A 21666-nucleotide genomic window follows, 5' to 3' on the forward strand; every position below is an offset into this window, starting at 1 on the left:
TGCAGCACAGATCACAGACTGAAATCTCCGAAGTCTAGTTCCCAAACGCAGTAAGTCCATCTCTGCTGATGGAAAGAGGTAGACTCCACTTCTGCCTTAAAGCTTTGCTGGCTCCTGGTCCGAAAGATCAGAAGATACCATGATAGTTGGTCTGATACCATGATAGTTGGTGATGTCGCAGTGCTTCCCCTCTGTGTCTGTATTTGCATAATTGTAGAGTCAACTGGTAATATGTACTGTATTGTTGAATGGGAAACATTTTGTAGTGAGAGATAGCTAGCTTTTAAAAGAGCTTTTATGGGTCAGATGTAAACACACATTTTAGCATACTCTTTCAAGCCACTGCTGCATACTGTGTTTTTGCTCCATGCAACTAACACACCGTGCATCGTATAAATGATTGCTTTGGGAGGAGGAATAACTTCTTTTATGACAGACAAAAGGAGAGCTGTAGAGGGAAGCCTAAGTAGCTTGATGGGTTTTATATTGGTGTAAAACATCTATGCTGGTTTGTAGTAAGAAAACAGTCATAAACAACAGCATTCAAACAGGCAATACTATGCTTTCAAATTATGTGAAACTCTAAGCCTCAAGTGAAACAGCCTTGAATAATCAGAAAACCATAACCATGTTGCGGTATCTTAGCATGTCTTTTTTATTGCCAAGTCAGGATATTTATTGTGCTAGAAAACTAAATACAGTGTTCAGGTCTGTACAAAAGAGAAACATCAAAGTTTATACCATAATATTCTTCCTTCCAAAGATAGAACAAAGCAGCTAGTCCACCCTAGCTGTGAAAAGAGAAAGAAATTCCTAAAAGCCTGCTCTAGAATTTATTTATTATTTAAAGAAGTAGAGATTTTAACAATAGGATAACAAGGCCTCCACAGTTCCTTAGTTCCTTTTTTTTTCCCCCCCCTAGTTTATTTGTAAATAATGTCCACTTTGCCAGAACTTGTGGATGTATTTCAATAATGCTGCAAAACTAAACATTCGGAAGTCATGGATTGCTTTTATCTTAAATGAGGCTTTATACCCCTTTTCCTTACCACCATCATCACTATCTGAGAACAGCTTCTAAAGTAGTAAACCCTGCAGCCAAATCCTCAGTAAAGGAGAAGCTTTATCATACTGGATAATTACAGGGGATATGACTGATGAAAAACAGCTGGGACTATGTTGTGAACGGAGTGGATATGTACTCAAGTGTGGAGTTGCCCTATCTTTTGCTTTATTCTAATTCAAGTTGTTACATTCCAGTTTCAGAACTACTAAACTAGATTGTGTAACTGCGCTAAGTTCTGCAGTACCACAATCATGTCATGGCAGATACCACATAATAGAGTTTCATTTTAATTTTATACATTTTGATACGGTCCTAATTTTATTTCTATCCCACTTCCCTCTGTCTGTAATTAATCTGTGAAATCCTGTGTGCTGTTTTTAGTGCAGTTTGTGATTTTTATTTAATTTTATTGTTGTAATGTCCAGAGCTATTTGCTAAATCTTTTGCATAAGGAAAAAAACTTGTTGGGAAGGAGTCACATCTGGTTTTAAGACTGTTTGCTGTATACTATGTGCTAGTTTAGGTTCAGTTAGGCCTGACTTTAGACTGGAATATTACTTCTTGTGTTATTAGTTTAATAGTGAATGTATACATATATGTGTGTATATATATATATCAGTGGTGTTGTATCCAGCAAAAGGGATTTAGGGACAGATACATTTGCTTTTCTCTAAAAGCAGTCAGTGTAAGAGCTAATAGAAAGCAAGTTGGGGTTTTTTTGTTCTCTGAATTTTCCATAGTAGTGGTTTTTCTGTATCTAAATGAAAAGCGTCTCTTCCTTTGAAACTCAGTGTCTATTTCACCAGTTCTGTCAACAGTCATTGGCTGGAACCACAGAGTAGCCAAAGTTGTCTTCTCTCACTTCTTGTTGAGGATCAAACTCAACAGATTTGTTGGACAAAGGCTGCAGCATTTATAATGCACACCAACACTAGCTGTACTGTGCTGTCTTTTAATATTACAAAGTTGACGGTATTTAACAAAGCACTTTGAACATTTTATATTATCAGTGTAAGAAAGACAGGCCAGTTTCTTTGCTTCCTGTGGAAAATCTGCATTTTAAAAAATTTTTCTGAAATGTGCTACGCAGTATGAGAATTACACTTGTTAAGCAGAGCTCATCATTTGGTCTGGTATCGCCTGCTTTGCAATACTATATTAATGCAATTGTTTTTAAAGAAGATCACTCTGAAAATAATGAATACAGTACATCAAAACAGTATAATTGCATGATAATACATGAAAATGATAGAACTTTGAGATGTTTTTGAAAATGATGTACTTGGAAACATCTATCTCTAAGGTATTATGGATTATGTTGAAATAATTTTCTGATGGTGGAAGAGGGAGTGGTTCCTTATTGTAAGTATTAAGTTATGGCACAGAAGACTTGCTGTCTGCTTTAAGACCTGTGTGAAATGATTTCATGGACAATCTAAACAACCTGAGAGTGTGAATCAAAAGATATCTCAAAGGACTGATTTTTCCACATCCATGGTTAATATTATCCTGCCTACAAGCTTGTCTTTGCATTAAGCAATAGACTAACTAAACAAGTTTGGTTCATTTGCCATGTATGATTGTTGAGCTGGGTCACAAACTCCACTTTCTCCCCCCTTTCAGGGTACAGATAGGAAGGTGTCTCATCTGTTTTCAATATTTAGTCTCTCATTTATTTTTGTTTTCCTCCCTCATGACTAGAAAGAGCTTCAGTGTAAGTAAGTTTAGTAAACCTTAAGTCTTAACGGTCTGAGATCTGAAGACACTGGTTTGGTGTTAGCAAGGTCTATAGTTGTGACCAAGGTGTGGTTTGGTTTTGTTTTTCCTGTCGGTAAATCAAGATAAATCAACAAGTTTTGGGAGATAAAAATATTTGACTGAGTTACTGGACAGTATGCAAATGTAAGAATCAGGATTGAAATACAAATGTTAAAATCATTACTGCATTTCATTACAAATGATATAAAATATAGCTTATTTATGAACAACAGCTCATTGCCCCATATATTTGCTGTGGCCAGACTTCATAGTTGTGACTGTGTTTTAGATGCTTGTGACGTGTATGAGCTGCCACGCATGGCTGTAGTTACTCATTTTAGAGTTTTCAGAGACAAGTCAGTTATCTTTGCCAAATTTTTTTTTTCTTTTTTTTGCCTCAACTAGTTAAATTCACTGTGTATGTAGTTGCGACACTAATACTTTACTGCTTTTGATTTTTCTAGGGCGCCAATGCCTCAGCTTTGGAGAAAGAGATTGGTCCGGAACAATTTCCAGTCAATGAGCACTATTTTGGTTTGGTTAATGTAAGTTTCAGTCCATAACTTCATTGCTTTGAAATTCCATGAGTGGTTTTGTTCAATTACAAAACTGTGACTGGGTGCATAATTAAAACACTGAAAGATAATAGTCATTGAATATACACACCTGTTGAAATGTGTTTCAATATTCAGTGTACTTGTTGAAAAATATGCTACTGAAATAATTGCTGAAAGTAGACTGTGTATTTAGTCCTTTATTTCCTTTTCTTAATTGTAGGATATTTTAAAAATAACTTTCTTACTATTAAAATAAGTCTTTAAAAAAAAAAACCTGTTTAAAATATGTAGCTTCTAGTTCATAATATATCGATCTAAGCGAATGAATACAGTGAAAGAAAAAAAATCTATGAAAGACTGATGATATGAAGTGTTTACATCTGCTATTTGTATTAAGATTTAAAAAACCCCTGAGCCCGAAGATGAAAGCAATGGTGGAAAAAACATACTGAATTGGTTGATTCATGTGTGAGTTTTAAGGAATAATTTAAATTTTAATTTCTGCAATTAACCTTGAAAAGTATATCTTGCTAGAAATTGCATTATTCTGAAAAGAAATATTAAATTCTTTTCCTTATTGAGGCTTCAGAGTACATATTGAAACCAACCTGATTTAACAAGAGCTATCTTCTTGCTTTTCTTGGTGAAACTAATTACTTCTAAAGCTGTCCTCCTACTCTAACATATGTTTCTACCTTTAGGTTCTTAGCACTAACATGGTTCAAGAGTCTGCAATCCCAACAGACACTGTGCAGTCAGTAAACACTCTTAGTGATAAGCTGATTTACATGCGTCTCAAATGCCATGACTTAAATCAGTATTTTTTTCCTTTCTCGTGAAAATTGAAATACCTTGAAAATGACGCATTGTTTCTTTGAAAAGAGGACATACAGTAGTTCAGCTGTTAATATTTGTTAGTTCTGTAGCAGAGCTTAGGCTTTCCATCAAAGCTGTTCTTGTCTTTTTTCAGATCTGTTATTCTGTTGACAGATAACCTGTTTTCCTAATTTCTTGTCCAAGAAACTTAACAATAAAATTGTATTGTGTGCCTAATCTTGAAGTTTTACATATTTTGTACCCTTAAGAAAAGTTTCAATCAAGGACAATCTTCCTAATATATAATAAATATAAAATTCTGTCTTTCTGTAGTTTGAAGGGTGTAGGAAATTTGAGGGGACATCTGTCTTTACGTCATCGCCCTCAAGCATATACATAAGAGGCACGCAGCTAAGATATCTCAGAGTGCTCTTAACTTTGTGTGTAGGACAGGAATGTTGCTTATTTTAGCTTCAAACAATAAAGTTTCATTGACCATAATTCTTTGAATTGTAACAAATAGTAAAATGAGATTCCATTTCATCTATGGCACAATGATGCCTTGTTTTCCAGGTACAGTGGTAGGCTAAAGAAATTCAGTCATCTTGGTTTTTGGATGGTTTTCAGATCTGTTATACTGATTGTGGCTACTAACACAGTATATATATTCCATAAATGTATAATAAGCTTGCAGAATTAAAATCTATCAGGAAAAGGAAAGGTAGCGACCTCTTCATTAGCAAATTACGGCCAATGGCCATTGAGAAAGTATGGCAGAGCTAATGATACTTAAAAGAAATATTAGATAGTAAATCAAAAGTACTATTGAGAAGCGATAGAAATCACAGGTTTTGCCTTCATTGATTTCTCTAATTGTTTTATAGCAATTACGAGAAGTGAAGCTCTTAGAGGTTCATCAACATTTACTACTGAAGTTTTCTAATTTGTTTATCGATTTTGTTTGTCCTAACTTTGTCCAGAGTAATGGAAAAATGGAGATAATGAGGAAATCAATAGTTCTCTTCCAGCTGTGTGATAGTGAGCCATTTGAGATGTCTTGAAGGCAGAGCAGGATTTTAGATAAAGATGATAATTCCAAAATAGAGATCTGTCCATGGTAAATGTCACATTTTTCCAGAGGTAGTGTAACAGAAGAGAAGGCAGAAGCACTGTCTTATCTCCTCTTCAGCTTTATGGTGGAATCTAGGGATTATTCAGAGGATGTCTGAATGAACAATTTGAGAGGTAAAAGAAGAATTAAGACAGGGCAATTATGGGAAGCATATGGAAGACCAGATGGTTGATGGGATGCTTCATTCTGTCAATGAAAACTCTAAATGGAAAATTCAGCTTACGCTTGAAAGGACAATACCATTCACTAAATCAGCAGGAAATAGTTAAAATATGTGGTAAGATGAAAATGTTATTAGTATGATGTCCCATGCACATGGAGAATCAGGAACATCAAATCTGCGTGTCATTCTTCTTTCGCTCTACAGTGCAGTAATGCAAACTATTCAAATCTATGTGCTTCACAAATTAAATTGATTATTTTATCCAATGAGTATGAAATAATAAACATTTTTACTCTCATAGGAGCTACTCTGGTAGCTCTTCAGCAGTTTACCAGACTTCTAGAGCAGAAAGTTTGGTTATTCAGTCTCTTGCAATGGATCTGTGTGTTTTGGATAAATCCTATTTACTGGCCTGGCTCATTGCAACAACTAAAATTTGTCACAGCCGCCAGTGCATCAGAGCTGGGACGAACCCTAGTGCTGCACAAAGACAGTGCTCTAAGCAGGTCTAAGTTCTTGTAGATCTCTTGTTCGTTTTTGTAGATCTGTGGTGTTCAACAACCAACTTTCTTCGCAGTTTTATGTTGCATCTCAAGAGTAAACTATAAGGCGATAAGCCTTAGTGAGTGTGTGGTGGTTTTATTGCAACTTTCGTTATAGTCTCATTTATTTTATTTCCACGTAGGTTTGAGTGTTGTAACTTTGATTTTGGAAGAAAAAAAAAATGTGTGTGGGAAACATACAGAGTACAGTATTTTTGTGAAAGGAAATAATCTCATTTCTCAGAATTTGGAACAGAAGAACAATATGAATTGAAAAAAAAGAGAAATTTTGGTTTTTTACTTTTCCTAGATACATACATCTTAAGGTGGTCCTCACAGAAACAAGGAGGCAAGCAATAAACCAGTTAAAAACATAGGTTAAAATAACTCTATATAGTCTCATTACCTTGCCCTGAATGAGAGAGAGGAGTTTCAGTAGCCTGTACAGGCTGGCAGATTAAGATATAATTTATAATGATGGTCTGTCTTAGAATTTTCTGTTATTATTCTGAGGCAGACTTCACAAGTGTTTCATTTTCCTACAATTGTATTTTGAATAAAGCCTGCTAATTTCTAAAGCTAGCTAAATATCCTTATTGTTTTGAATAGTCTGATAGTCTTCCAGTGCTGTGCGTTTTCATATTTCAGAGTGGTGTTGGAGTGTTTAAACTGTCACTACAAAACATTCAGATTATGGTTGCAAACTTCTTATTATACAGTGCAGCACTTGCACATTTTCTTACAAGTGTTGTGCTTCTGAGGCAGCACCAGCTGCAAAGTGGGGGGAGAAGGAAGGCTGCATTGGCAGGTTAGCAGCAGAGCTGAGTGCTGAAAAAGCAGAATTAGGAGGCGAAAAATAGGTGTGCAGTATGAGGTGGGAGGATGCGGAGACTGGATCAAGGTCTTGGGTGTTTTCTAAATGAGAGGTGTGCTTTTGTGTAGGAGTCGAAGATGGGAAGTACAATAATAATAGTGGTAAGACCAGCATGTATTTGTGTAACAAATATTTGCTTAGTCTAGAAACCTCCCCACCTTTTCCCCCTTGTTGTTTAGTACAGGTGTCATTATCATTTCTGAATTATTAGAAGCTTTTATTTTAAAAATATTTTAGGATTTGAAGCGATGAAGACTGATGCTTTAGATACAAAACAAATGTGAACTAATAAGATTTTCTTCAGGAGGTTGTTTTCAAATGATCTTATATTGCCTACTGTCTTTCTGAATTTGATTGAAGAAAACCTTTTATGAACTTAACCTGCTTGCTTTTATTTCCTACCCACAGGCATGTAGGTTAACATACATTCGTATTAAATTAATCTGAATTTTGTTCAGTGTTCTGAGTTCTCTGTTTCACATTTTGGTCATCCCTCACTGTGTGTTTGCCATTCTAATTAACTTATCATCAGACTGTTCTTTTTTTAAATTGGAATGTTATGAAATTTCTAGTTTGCTGCCTTTTCGTCTTTTGACACTTGCTGTAGAAATTTTAGCACTTTTCCCATTTAATTGAATTTCAAGATGTTTTTTAACATTTTAATGTAGTTTTCTTTTTTATGAGTATTTTTAATTGTAAATTCATAAATAGTTAGCTTACAATACTAAATGTTTTGTCATGAACTACTATGTGATTTCATCTGTTTCCTTTAAGGAAAAAAGCCCCAGTTAAGTTCCTTGACCTACTTGAGTGCAAATTTGGACCACAAAGAAACTAGTATAAATGTTTTTCCCTAGCTTAAAGAAATAAAAATAATGGGCATTAATTTCCTCACTTTTTAGTATGGAGATCTTAAGACTTATTAATATATTTTTTAAAAAATACACTTCTTATTCTTTGAGTTTGTCTTTGTCTTGGGTATTTAGAAAGTAATTCTTTATATTTCAATAATTTAAGGGAAAACAATTTACTTTCCAGTTTTCTGTTTAAATTGGATGGTGTTCTTGTTTGCCATTTTCTTAATTGGAAGAGAGCAAAAAGCAGTTACTTCCCTGTTATTCCTAAGATGTAAAAACTTTTAGTTATTTTTCTCTGTTGAAAGAACCTGCTTTTAAAATATAAATGCACTCTCTTTGCTATTGAACAGTGTCCCTATCACAATATACTCTTAGAATTTGCTACCCATATATGCTACCGTCTTTATATAAAACATAAATATGAACATTATTTTCACATTTTACAGAATGTGTGTAGTAGGTGTGGGCTTCAATTTGCAGGTTGAGTGACTGCAGCAGAAAGGTTGGATTACTTGCTGAGGGCCTTATATAGATTTTTCTCACACTTTCAGTGTTAGATAATAGGTTTCACTGGAGGTGGGCAGCGTAAAATGAGAGTGGTTCTATTCACTGACAGCCCATGATGCCTTCTCAGAGATGACAGGGAGGTTTGCAGTGTTGGAGTGAGCTGGAGACAGCGTCAGTGATCACAGGACTCAAGTGCCCAAGGGCTAGAAGGGGTCTGGGGAAGAGGAATATCTGGAGCATCCTGGTGCAAGGGGTTATAGATGCTTTCCTGCTGCCCCATTTAAAGTCAGTGGCCCACCTCCTTCAAAATGCGCATGTGCAAATTGTGCATTCTTTTCCTTTCAGTCTCAATTCTAAACGACCACCTGTGCCATAGTTTTGAATCCTAAACAAGCTGTGTTGTAATCTTTTAAGAAAACTGCTAAATGCCAATCATGTCACCCTAAAATGAGACCTGAAAATGTAGGAACAGGTTAAAGCTGTTATTTCAGACTTTGATCACCACTAGTAAGATTTGCAGTATCCAATTTCTGAAGTGTCTGAGAAGCTCTCAATTTACAGCTGAATTTCTTCACAGTACAAGGTCATGCTGTGCCTGTTCTTTACTGTCGCGGCTGACTTGTGTTAGATGGATAGATATTTTTACCTGGGCATATTTTGGGAGCTGTGAAATTGGTGGTATTTGAACATTTTGACCCAAGTAAATGCAAAATATTACTAATAAATTAAATTTCAAAGTGAGACAAAATCACCTAGTGTTGTTCAAATTTATCTAGGTTTTGCTTGCATTTACTTACAGGGTACTTGGTGATCCTTTGTGAAACAGAAATATGCTTTGCTATCTGAAAGTCAAGAAGAAATGACTTGCAGAAAATTTGCCGCTGCTTATGCATTCTCTTATACTTTGGATTTAATTTTGCCTCTCTACACTAATACAATGCAAGCTAATAAATCTCTCTCTTATTTTGTAGTTCGGGAATACATGCTACTGCAATTCAGTTCTTCAGGCACTTTATTTTTGTCGACCATTTCGAGACAAAGTCTTAGCATACAAGAGTCAACCACGAAAAAAAGAGAATCTCCTGACATGCTTAGCTGATCTCTTCCACAGTATAGCCACCCAAAAGAAAAAAGTTGGAGTAATACCTCCGAAGAAATTTATAACAAGATTACGAAAAGAAAATGGTAACTTTTTTTTCTTCTATAATAATCATAGCAATTATGATTTAATTCTGAAGTTGACTTGATTGAATACCTCCATATTTGTTATGCGTGGAAAGTGTTCTTGGTCCTGCAGTATAAAGAAGTGACCCTAGAATAAAGGTGTAACCCTAAAGCTGTTTTGAAAGAGAATCCTTGTCTCTCTCTCTCTCTCTTCATGTAGAGCAGAGTGTATTGTCAGTGGCTGTTTTTGAAATTGCTTGCTAGTTTTGCCTCTCTATGAATTGTATTTTTATAATTCAAATTCACTGTAAAGCTTTTGTTCTGTGTCTAATAAAACATTGCTCTTTGAATGCAGAAATCAGTCTATCAAACTGAGTGTGTGGAAAGGACATTAGGACTTCTCTGCAAGAATCTAGCTTAAAAACCCATAAATTTTTAAATTCATTTAGAATTTATGCAAAATTTAGTTTTACTTACTTTTTAAAAGATTAATGAATTTTAAAATCACTAAATAGTTTTGGCTAATTTTTTTTAGTGCAATTGGTATCCTAAATTTCAAGAGATTCTTAACATTTTGTGTTTCTTATCTGCAACCTAGTTGGTCAAAATATTTTAGAAAACCATTCAGTGTTCAAACATAAATGGAACCTTGTAAACTACTACTCAATCTGGATACACTTTTATAAAAATATATTTTTTTTCTAAAAAATAACCACTAGGTTTAAATAAATTGTATGAGGTAGCCTATTTGACACTGCTGCAATAGACATGTTCATACTGTTGTAATCTCTCCAAGACTGTATATGCAACTAAAAAGTGTTTAAATGTTGTTATGACCATCTCTGTAGTAAAAACAAGAAAGAAAATATTATAATGACATTCCTAATGTGAAGTGACCCCTCTAGCAAATACACACCGTGAGTTATAATAATATTGTTAAAAAAAAGCTCTCAGGTGATGTACAATCTCCTACGTATGCAGAATAGAAAACTGTCATTCAATTCTTTAGTAAGTATACTTGAGTAAGTGTGCTTGTGTGTTGGATGCATTTACAGAAATAGTTCATTGTGTCAATGAATGTTGACTAACTCAGACAAACGTGGAGAATGGTTCAAATGGAAAGCAGAAAGTAAACCACAGGAGCCATTAAGTTCTTTCTAGAAAGTGTTCTTTCTAATCCTTAATTATGTCATGACACTAAAATTCTAAGCAGGAGAAGGCAATTGGAAAATCTTCATTGGAGAAATCAGATGTGAAAGTTCAGCTCTTGTTGGCTTTTGAGGTCTCTTTTAATGATGATACTCTCACCTCTTTTACAAATAAATGGCTAAATTGTCAGACAGCAATTACATGAACATCACATATGCTATTAAGTGCTTACTGTAAAGGTATATAATTTTGAGCTTTAAAGAAGATTCAGCTGAAGGTATACTGTTAGGTTTGCTTAAATTTCTTCTAATAATAAAATGAACAGTATGTAACTTTCATTCTGTCGTATTTAATGCTAGTTTACTGACTGGGCCCACAGCCCTGAGAGGTCCATGATGGAACACTGTGAAGAATCTTTGAAGTGTTTTACCTCAAGAGTCTTGTAGCTCTTGTTTTGCCTCGACTTACTTGATTAAAAAAACACCCTACAATTGGCTAGATTCAGAATTGAACTTATTCTTCAAAAATAGTGTAGTAGTTAATTAAATAAACTTCTGTCATACTCTTGCCTGACCTCTTGCACTACTTAACTTCTGCAAATGATCTAGGTTAGGATCAGATTCTCCCTACTTTGCTAATAATTGAGGATTTTTAATTCTGTTTGAAGTTTACTCCAGGATGCCATCAAGGGAATGACAGTAAAGCTTCCATGTGGTCCCTGTATGCACTTCAAAACTTAACCTTCACTAAGTATATTTTTCATTCATCTTTCCAGTCCTGGGAACTACCCCTCCACTGAAGGCCACTCTCTTAGTATGTTCTTGGACTACAGGCAAATTGCAAATTATAATTAATTAAAGTAATTGCACATTAAAAGACTTTTATTATAGTAGCCAGTGATACAGAATGCTTTTTAAATTGGCAGGTAAACTTCCTTGTAATAACTCCTGGTCAGTGAGAGAAGTAGTAGTTATTACTAAATGTGATTCAATGCCTTTATGGTTTTCTTAGTCCTGTTCCGAATGTCAGGATTTGTAGCAGCAGAGGATTTCTCAGGTTGATATCCCAGGAGACTCCAATAAACAATGTTTTCAGGTAGTGCCAGTTTGAACGTAAATGAGAGAGTAGACTTGCGAGAAACGGAGTTCAACTTTATGCTTTAATCTGTATCATTGCTGTACATCTCAAGTATGTGCCAGTGAAACTATTCCCCTTCCACTGAATTAATCTTAAAACTATTATGCTTAGAAATGTTGACAAACTGAGGATGTGAAGTGGAAAGCACAGTGAATCCACTCTTATCTATCCAACAAGTCTGCCAGTAATAAAGGTACCACATACACCCATCTCCAGAAGCAATATTTCAGATCTTGACAGATCTACTTGAAGTCCTAATTTGAAACCTGTTTACTCTTGCTGTGGCTAGAACTTCAGTCTAATTTGGTATGGCTTCTACAAATACTGCCTTACTTAAGGAGATTTGAGAAATAAAATAGTTGTTTAAAAATATCAGTAGCTTGAAGTTTTTAGTGTTAATCTTATTTTCATTGATAATTTTGATAACACTGTGCTTATGACAGAGCAGCAGTGGACTTAAAACCCTAAAGATGAAAGTAAATAAACCAATGCTTTGACCATTTATTGTTCATGTTCTTCCTGTGACAGAACATAGAGAAAATGAAACATTTCCTTTCTTAAATTCTCAGTTCATTTCTGGAAAATATCAATATCTAATGCGATTTGAGATGCCCTGTCTTATCCAAGACGTTGGCCTAAGCTTGGCAGAGTTAGCATAGCCCCTGGAAGAGATCCAAATCATTGTAGACTGGCATCTGGAGGCTGGACAGGATAAGCTATAACATTTTGGGTGGTACTATATAGTACACCTATGTGTAGATAGTTGAATCATGCCTTAGTTTTCTTGCAGAATGGTTTACACTTCTGTTAATTCTGATCAGCTGAGAGATTTCTATGAATGTTAGCTGATTTGCCCTCACCTCTTCCCACTCCCTATATTTTTGGTTTAATTGATGAAGTACACATTTTGGATTTATGTTGTATTGTCACGAGTGATTCATGATGTGAAATAAAGACTGGTCTTGAAATTTGACTTCTTTTAAAAACTTTTTTGTTGTATAGGACTAACTGATTAATTAAAAAATCTTCTGTTTTTTTATCTTGTAGAGCTTTTTGATAACTACATGCAGCAGGATGCACATGAGTTCTTAAACTATCTATTAAATACAATTGCGGATATCTTGCAAGAGGAAAGAAAACAAGAGAAACAAAATGGTCGCCTACCTAATGGCAACATCGACAATGAAAATAAAAGCCCACCAGACCCAACCTGGGTTCATGAAATCTTTCAGGGAACATTAACTAATGAAACTAGATGTCTTACGTGTGAAACTGTAAGTCTGTATATACTTTGTAAAATGAATTCTTCCATGTTTCAGAAATTCATGTTTCATGATTAATTTTTCTCAGACTAACATGCTAGATTAGTTTCTTTCTTTAGAAATCTTACATTCATATAGTGATTTGCATTTTTAATTTATTAGTGAGAAAATTTCAGCAGCTGATGCATGAATTGTAGGAAAAGGCTTTTGATTACTATTAGGAAAATGCCCAGCTGAATTTTTGCCAGTGTGATCATAATCAGCTTCAAAATTTATGTTAGGAAATTCTAAATTGATGTATTCCTAAGAGAAATGAAGCCTGCTACCTGAGGATGTGGAGTTCTTGTCAAATTCAATGTCTCAGTAACTTAATGTCATGCATTCCATAAATAAGTATTCTGAATCAGTTTCCACCAATTTCTAGTTTTTAAATTTAAAGCCATTGAAATCTAGATACTGTGGTTGGCTTTTGGCACTGAGACAGTAAACTGGGATTCTCAAAGATGTGCAGGAACAGTAATCCTTTCCTAAATGTCTGTCCACAGGAATTCTTCTAATATTAGACCCTGAGAAATAAACTCCCTCTTTGAGTAAGCTATACTAAAATTTTCTTTGAGAATAGGTCTACAATAAGAAAAAGCATATACTTCAGAAAAACTTGTAATTGAATTTTACCTGCTTGAGAAGGAGAAATAGCAGCATATTTTGAAAATTACAGTAATTCTGTCATGGTTTATGCTTTAGATATTGTAAAAAGCCGAATGACTGTATTTTTATGTATGACTCCTCATACCTATTTTCCTTAATTAGGTTATGCACATATTTCAGCATGACATTAGAAAGGAGGAACTAATCACATTAAATATATGTATTTCACATGTATTTTTCTCCGTCTTCTAGAAATACCCACCTTTCTTTTATTTCAAAGAAAATAGCTTCCTAATGCCATATGTAATGTAACTGCAGACTTCGTTAGATCGTGGTGCTGCGTAATTTAGGTCCTCATTTACAGCTGCCATATCTTCTTTTCTGGTAGATTTCCCCTCCCTAATAACTATTTCATGGCAACTGTGGATTGCTTCTCTTTTAGTTCTGGAACTGATTTTTTTTTTCTTCTTGAAACATGAGTTTAGCTTAGTCTCTTAACATGACTGACACCATTACCTTTCTTCACTATGGATAGTGACTTACCACTGTCAGGATTTTGATCTAGGTACAGTCCTTAAACAAATTTTAAAATGCCAATGTGCTCTTTGCCAGCATATTTTATTAGTTACCAGGCCTCTCACAATTTTGAGAGTTTTACTAATATTGGTCAGTTCTATTTTTCTGTTGGCTGTTGCTGAACAGGATATGCCATGTCTGCCACTGTGTCTCCTTGGCCAGTCAAATTTTAAATTCAGTGTTCTAACACACTTTTTTTGGTATATTAGGACATTTGTTTACCAGGCCCTAATAATCTGGAAACTATTTTATCAGCTTCTGTCTATTCAATATATAAGCTTGTGTCTAGTTAAAACACAGTCACCTGAAAGTAGGCACTTAGAAATACATTTAGACCCATTAAATAGGTAGTACTACTGTGAATAGTGTCTGTCAAGGTTTGATTGCAGGGTAACAATAAACCGTGGCAGATGTATTGTTAAGCCCCTCTCCTCTCCCCCCGCCCCCGTCCCCTTTTAGCCCCTCCCTCTCCCCCCTTCCCACTAAGGACAGGTGATTGGGAGGGCAAGAAGGACAGAGAGAAGAGAGTTGGAAAAATTAAAAATGTTTTACTAATGCTACCAATAAAAATAGAGAAAATAATACAAAATATTCGAAACCAATCTTGAAAGTCCCGGCAGCTGCTCCGGCAGATGTGGGGCCGGCACCTGAAGTCCTGGACTGGACTCTGCAGCCAACCGGAGCTGGATTCAGTCTGTCACTAGGCCTCAGTTCACAGGGACAACTCGCAAGGGCCTCTCCTAATGTCGGCCATAAGGAAAAGGGACTAGATCCTCATGATCTCCCACTTTTATATGAAGTATCATATGAATGGGATGGAATACTCAATTGGTCAGTTTTTGGTCACCTGTTTCAGTTCACTGCTCTCGGGGGACGTGCATCCATCCTTACCAATGACCTCGTGTTCCATTGCTATGTCTACCAAAACATGTATCTAGCTTTCAGGAAAGTGCAGTTAGTAAGAAGGCATTAGCTGGCAAGAAAATTCTCTAAAAGAGAAACTTGTTTTTAACAAAACCAGGACAGGGTCTTATTTTCAAATTTGGTGAGCCTGTATGATTGTTTTAATGGTTTTTGGAAGCTGTTGGCATTTAGAGAGTCTTTCTGTTTTTATAAATATAACTTAAAATGTCAGGAGTGCTTGAATATAGCTCATATAGAAGATGACACAGCAATAGAGGATGAATTAGTGCTTACTAATGATAACAAAATAACCTTAGTATATTTTTTATTTAAATTTGGAGTTTAATGTATACTTGAATATAAAGCCTAATATATCTGCTTTAAGTGAAAATTATCGTTTTCTAACTGGCCAAACCTAGTCAAAGTTCCTAAAATCAGCATGGCAAGATTTTATTCTAATTTCAATTGTCCTGGCTGAAAAGAGCTTCTTTCCAGGATATGCTATCTCATTAGCCCATCTTAAGATAAAAAATGAACTAACTAAAGATTTATCCTCATTTTAAATATGGACAGTGGAACGTAAGGAACATAGATATGATTGTTTAACGAAGATTTGTGTCGTGGTTCAAGCCACACTATAAAATAACTAAGTTACAAACCGGACTTTACGTACTTTTAGTGTGATTTCTTGTTTCCCTCTTCCTTGATAGAGGCAGTATGAGGAAGTAAATGTTATAATTTTTTGTGGCTAATTGATACAAATTATCTAGACATTAAATGGTTTTACAGATTTCTCTCACAATTTAAGGAAAGAATAACAGTTCTATGATTCTGTGAACAGTAAACAGAAATGTAATTGACTTCATTAAGGTTAAATTTGAAACAGCTAGAAGTGGGCAGTAGTTCTACATAGAAAAAAACTCAGGAAAAACTCAGTGATCTTTCTTACAGGAGCACTATAGAAGCCTTAACTATGACCTAATTTTTTTTCTCCCCCCTTTTTTTTTTTAACCAAGATAAATCATACCATTTGTTTCAGCTTCATTTAAAAATAGTTTCTGTCTTAGCACACACAGTTGCAAAAGCTCTTTTGTCAGTGAGCTGATTCATATTGCTAGTAAAATTCCAAACTGAAAGAAAGAGAGATTCCATGAGCGTTAGCCTTCCGAGTTTTCTGTTCTGTGTGGCATTGGTCATCAGTACAGCTGAGCTGGTTTGCGTGCAGATTGTGTCCTTGACGTGAGAACAACATACCATCCCCTTTTAGCCAGAATACTGGACCACCCCAGTTCTTCACTATTACTCAGATGCTCATATTAGGAGCACTTAGATGGTTTCTTGAACACGTCAGGGCTTGATTCTGCACGTGACGAGGTTTTCTGACCATGTTAGTATTTTTTTTGTTCTATAGATGATTGAAGTATGTTGCATTGGTGACTTCAGTCTGAGGAACTTACATTCTGTTTCAAATAAACATCACTATGGAAGAGGGGCGTCCTGGTTAGAGGGGAGGGTGACTTTTAAACTTTTTTTTAAATTAAAAATTTATGAGGCAATCTCTTTTAATCAACTACACCACATCTCTTTCCTCTTCTCCATCTCCTCCCTGCCATTACAGCTTTTGCATAGGATAAAGCTGGCTATTAAATCTTCATGGAATTCATGGAATTTTCTTTGATTAGATCAAGAGAGGAAGAATTATCTAATTGCATGTCCGAATAACACTGATCACATGACTCAATTCCAGCTGTCCTAGCTGAAGTGTGCAGCAGAGTGTTTTCTAGAGCTGTTTGGTTTTTTTCTGAACAATTCTTAATCCTCAGGCTAAAGAGTTCATAGTGTTACAAACTCAAGTTTGATAATTCCAAGTGGTTTGCAATGGGATATTTTTGACAATTGTGCACACACCTAAACTGTAGTACATCCCTGAAGAAATGTGCAGCACATGAAGATGCAGGTGGCTTTTTTTTTTCCATTCTAAAAACAGCTTGGAAGTTTTCCATATATGTTCTGTGATCCCTTTGAAAGTATAAACGTTACACTTCAGTATCTGAATGGTGTAGTAGATGTGATGTGTACTGGCACAGTGACATATTTTTTGTACATGTACACTTACTCTTGGAAAGATTAGCTACAGCAGAGTGGGAGGAATCTTTGGCCAGTCCTCTCACAGGTATTAACAGAAGCTTTTAACTTTATTTCCTAGGTTTTTGGATTTGCCAAATAGTATTCTCAAAAATAGTTGTCTTGACCACCTATATTTTTCTTTTTATTCCCCATGTATGCTGCGCCTAGGAACTGCGTGTTTCTTATCTCTTGATAATCAGAGAACAACTTTCCAAATTTATTTTCATTCTGGGTTGAAAATGGAACATAAATCTCATATGTTTTAAAGGTCAACTTACATTAGTTTTCCTCTAGCTTTTTAACTTTTCCTGCTTTCATCAACAAACTGCAGCCAGGCATCTTTTCTAAAAGCATTTATTTTTGTACCTGGGAGTCATGGAAGGCAGAGGACATTCTCATCAGTGGCGTTGATTATGTCTAAATACAGAGAGGAAACACTAGCAGACAAAAGTTAAGGTTGCAGATTGCCATTTCCTAAACCTTTTAATAACATAGTTGATTTTCAAGGCAGCTGTGGATTTCATCCACCACCATTTTTCAGGATTTGTGATGGAATTTATTCTCTGCTTCTAGGATTTTCTTTTTTACTTCAATTGCTGTTCTTGCATTTTTGTAAGAAATGGCTATGCACTATTCTGCCTCTGTCAGATGAAGTCCCAAGCTCTCATTTAAGAGTGTTAATCTAGATAGGGAGAGGATTCAAAACAGTTGTGCTCTTTTTTAGGGACACTATGATATGCAAATACATAAGTTTCAGTTGGAGGGAATCATAGGGGAAGAACAAAGGTGGGAGGACTAAATAGAAGAATCCCAGTGATTGTATTCTTTTGAAAAGAGTGAGGTGTTGAAGGAACTTGGCATTAATATTGTTGAGCTGTAATCAGCATAATGACAACTGGCATTATATACCCCCACAGACACAAATACACTTCCCTCTTACTCTTTCTGAACAAAATCAGAAACAGAGATCTAGCAAATCTCTGAAATAGAAAGGCCACTTGTAACAATTTTTAAAAGGCTGTTATAAGGTAAAAGATGCATTTTGTCCATAGAAAATGGTACTAAAAACAGGTGAATTAGTATAACTAGTTTTAACTATAATCTATTGGTTCTTTTCTCCTGCAGATAAGCAGCAAAGATGAAGACTTCTTAGACCTTTCAGTTGACGTGGAACAAAATACTTCAATCACTCATTGTTTAAGGTAAATGCAAATATCTGAATTTTCATAATTTGTCTTGTATCTGAACCTAGAAAGCGGGAAGTAAAACTGAAAGCTCACAAGCTTAGCAAATTTGATCTTTGGTAGACTTAAGAATATAAAGTTATGTTTATATTGTACATGTTTATATGTATATTTCAGATAAGAAACTAGTATTCTATGATCTATAGTTTTTCCTTTTTTTTTTTTTTATTCAGGGGTTTCAGCAATACAGAAACTCTGTGCAGTGAATACAAATATTACTGTGAAGAGTGTCGCAGTAAACAAGAAGCACATAAAAGGTACATCAGACACAAGGAGGAAGAAAATAGCCCATGCATTTCATGAAAATACTCTTGTATTTCCTTGTGTGTGTGTGTGTGTATGAGATGGGGAGAAGGTTCCTTATCCTTAGTTTTTCTCACTCATCTTCCACTTAAGAGTAACTTGATTGCATTCCTCTTGCTTAAATTCGATGAGCCTACTTGCCATGAGGGATGAGAATCCATATAAAGCATTTTGGGAGTCCTTCATTCGCTATTTATTTTATGAACAAGAAAAAGGATGGTCTAAGGACCAAAAAGAAGTTAAAAAGACAAGTTAAAACAAACTGCCAGTGACTAATCAACAGTTATGGGTAATGATGAAAAGTCATTGATTTCATGTGACTTTTTAAACTTTGTTTTGTCTCAATAATAAAACAATTATTCCAATTGCTGTAAAATCACTTTGATATCACTTTTTTTTCTGATTCAGACAGAATGAGGCTTGTAACTTTTGTTGTTAACTAAGTTTCTGGTTTCTTAAAAGTGTATTAGTTAAGCTAGACTTCTACTTCACAGTGCTCCTGAAAAGCATCAAAAGCTCCGTGGAAGCCTGAAATTCATTATGTTTAAAAATAATTCTTGTCTGCCTAATAATTCTTCTAGTCTTGTTTATACCTTTGCAGATGCTATGATTTTGTGTACTGTGTGGTATTTATTATCTGAGAAGGTATTTTGCTGCTTGCAGATGAGTTGAAGGGATGGGAACACTGACGTGCTCTGCAGGTTATACCACTGATTCTGGGTATTTGGTTTACCATAGATTTAGCACATGGCTTTTGGCATATCTCATCTGCAAAGTCTGCCTCCAAACATTGCCTGAGCTTACTAATTGGTGTGTATTAGAGGGTTGTGAAGCCACGTCTGTCCTGTTGTTTTCTGTTGCCTTAGCTCATTTTCTTTGGTGGAGGTAATGTGATCCCTGACCAACATAAGCTGTGTTGACATAAACCTGTACTGTAGGCACTACCATATTGGCAAAACACAGCTTTTATTGTCTATATTTTGCTTTTCATGCAGGGCTTAAGTTCAGTTTCACTACAATAATAATTTTCCTCCATCTCTAACATGAAGCTTATCTATGATAGTGTCTACTCAACTAGCAAAGGTGGTGTACTGAATTTCTTCAGTGAAAGAGTTTCTCTTATCAAACAGAATTGCACTATAAGAAGAGGGACTTTCATTTTGAAAAAAAAAATAAATAGAGAAGAAATTATATCTGTATCTCAGTAATAGAATAAAAATGTATCTCTCTCTAGAAATAGTTGCTTCTGTCATCTTTCTGCCATTCTCCATGTTTTCGCATTTCCTAGTTCCCTTGTGGGCCATGGGGAAAATTTGAGTCTAGCAGGGTTTCCTACAAGTTACTATCAGTCTAAGTTTAATGAGAAAAAGGGAAGGAAGGTGAGTCTTCAAGGATTCTGTCTTCATCTCCCTCTCTTTTGAAAAAAAGATTGTCTTGTACAAGTGTATTTCCTGACATTCTGAAAGTATGGTCTTAGTAGGCATGTCTGAAACCTGAGCTGTATTGTTGAGACTGTTGAGCTACTGTTTGGGGCTGAAGGCAATTTGAAAAATTCAGCATGGTGCTGATCTAAGGCAATTAGCTGTGCCAAGCAGCAGAGCTCTCTGCGTGGTTGTTTTCTTAGTATGGGCAAATTTATTGCCTGGAGAGGAGAGGTCTGTGTTTGCGGCCAGCCCAGCTGTGGATGGCTCATGAGGATTTGTAGGCACTGATGCGAGATCTCAATATCTCAAACTAGGGAAAGGGGCCCTCAGTAAAACTAGATTATCACTTGCTGGTGTTGATTGCCATAAAATACCGCTGCAGCATTAGTACAAAATTATTGTGCTAGAGCACAGCGTTATCTTATTTGAGTAGCATGAGGTAAGGTGAGTAACAGTGGGCTATTTGTGTCTCTTGCCCATGTTGAATGAATGGCTTGATAGGAAAACTTGGAGTAATACATATGTAACAAAGTGGTGTAACAAAGCTTATTTTAAAAAGCTTGTTTGACTTGGCTAGTTTACTGAAAAATTCATCTAGAACAGGATCTATGGAACAATTTTGTTGCAATACCTCCACTGTATGCCAAACGAGCTCTACATTTTGCATTTGGGAACTCAGGAAAGCTATGGGGAGGTATGTTTAAAAATTCAATTCTGTTCTATGCATTCATTGTGTCTAAATTATTCTGTGGGTTCATCATGGCCATTATCATTATTATGTATTATAGCTTATTATTTTAAATACACCTTTATTTATTTTAAATCCACCTTTAGTTTAGCAACACAGAACATGTTCAATATTTGTTAAATGGCTGATTATTTTAGCGTTTAATACTTGCAAAATTTTTTAGAGACTTAACAGGTTTCCTGTTCGTTGATATCAACTGAATGTTTTGGCTGGCTATTGGATACACTGTTGCTTTGGTTTTGGTTTATTTGTTTGTTTTTTTCAGGATGAAGGTAAAAAAGCTGCCTATGATTCTAGCTCTCCATTTGAAGAGATTTAAATACATGGATCAGCTGCATCGATACACAAAACTCTCTTATAGAGTAGTTTTTCCTTTAGAGCTTCGTTTATTTAACACCTCAGGAGATGCCACCAATCCTGATAGAATGTATGACCTTGTTGCTGTGGTAGTTCATTGTGGAAGGTAATAACTCTATTTTACACAAGGGATTTTTATATAAGCTTAGCTATGTTTAAAAAACAAAACACCCACTATTATATAACTAATGGCATTTAAAGACCTTTTAAAAGAAAAGTTTCTTAGGAAAGAAAACATTGCAGGGATGTGCTATCAATCCTGACAAAACATATGACTTTCTTGCCATGATGGTTCTTTGTGGAAAGTGATAACACTGTATTTCACATGACAGATCTTTGCATGAACTTAACT

The 21666-nt window shown here is 35.3% G+C and overlaps 1 protein-coding gene across 1 annotated transcript in view; it reads left to right on the forward strand.

The window, feature by feature from the left end:
• The window catches only part of USP12 (ubiquitin specific peptidase 12), a 39129-nt gene that overhangs the window by 9880 nt on the left and 7583 nt on the right, over positions 1–21666 (forward strand). Inside the window, exons 2-7 of the mRNA XM_065637429.1 lie at positions 3289–3369; positions 9244–9457; positions 12770–12996; positions 18364–18440; positions 18656–18739; positions 21223–21420. Of these exons, the coding sequence (XP_065493501.1) occupies positions 3289–3369; positions 9244–9457; positions 12770–12996; positions 18364–18440; positions 18656–18739; positions 21223–21420 (881 nt within the window). The remainder of the gene's footprint in view (positions 1–3288; positions 3370–9243; positions 9458–12769; positions 12997–18363; positions 18441–18655; positions 18740–21222; positions 21421–21666) is intronic.

This window comes from Caloenas nicobarica, chromosome 1 (genome assembly GCF_036013445.1).
Source record: "Caloenas nicobarica isolate bCalNic1 chromosome 1, bCalNic1.hap1, whole genome shotgun sequence".
In the NCBI taxonomy this organism is placed as follows: Eukaryota; Metazoa; Chordata; class Aves; order Columbiformes; family Columbidae; genus Caloenas; species Caloenas nicobarica.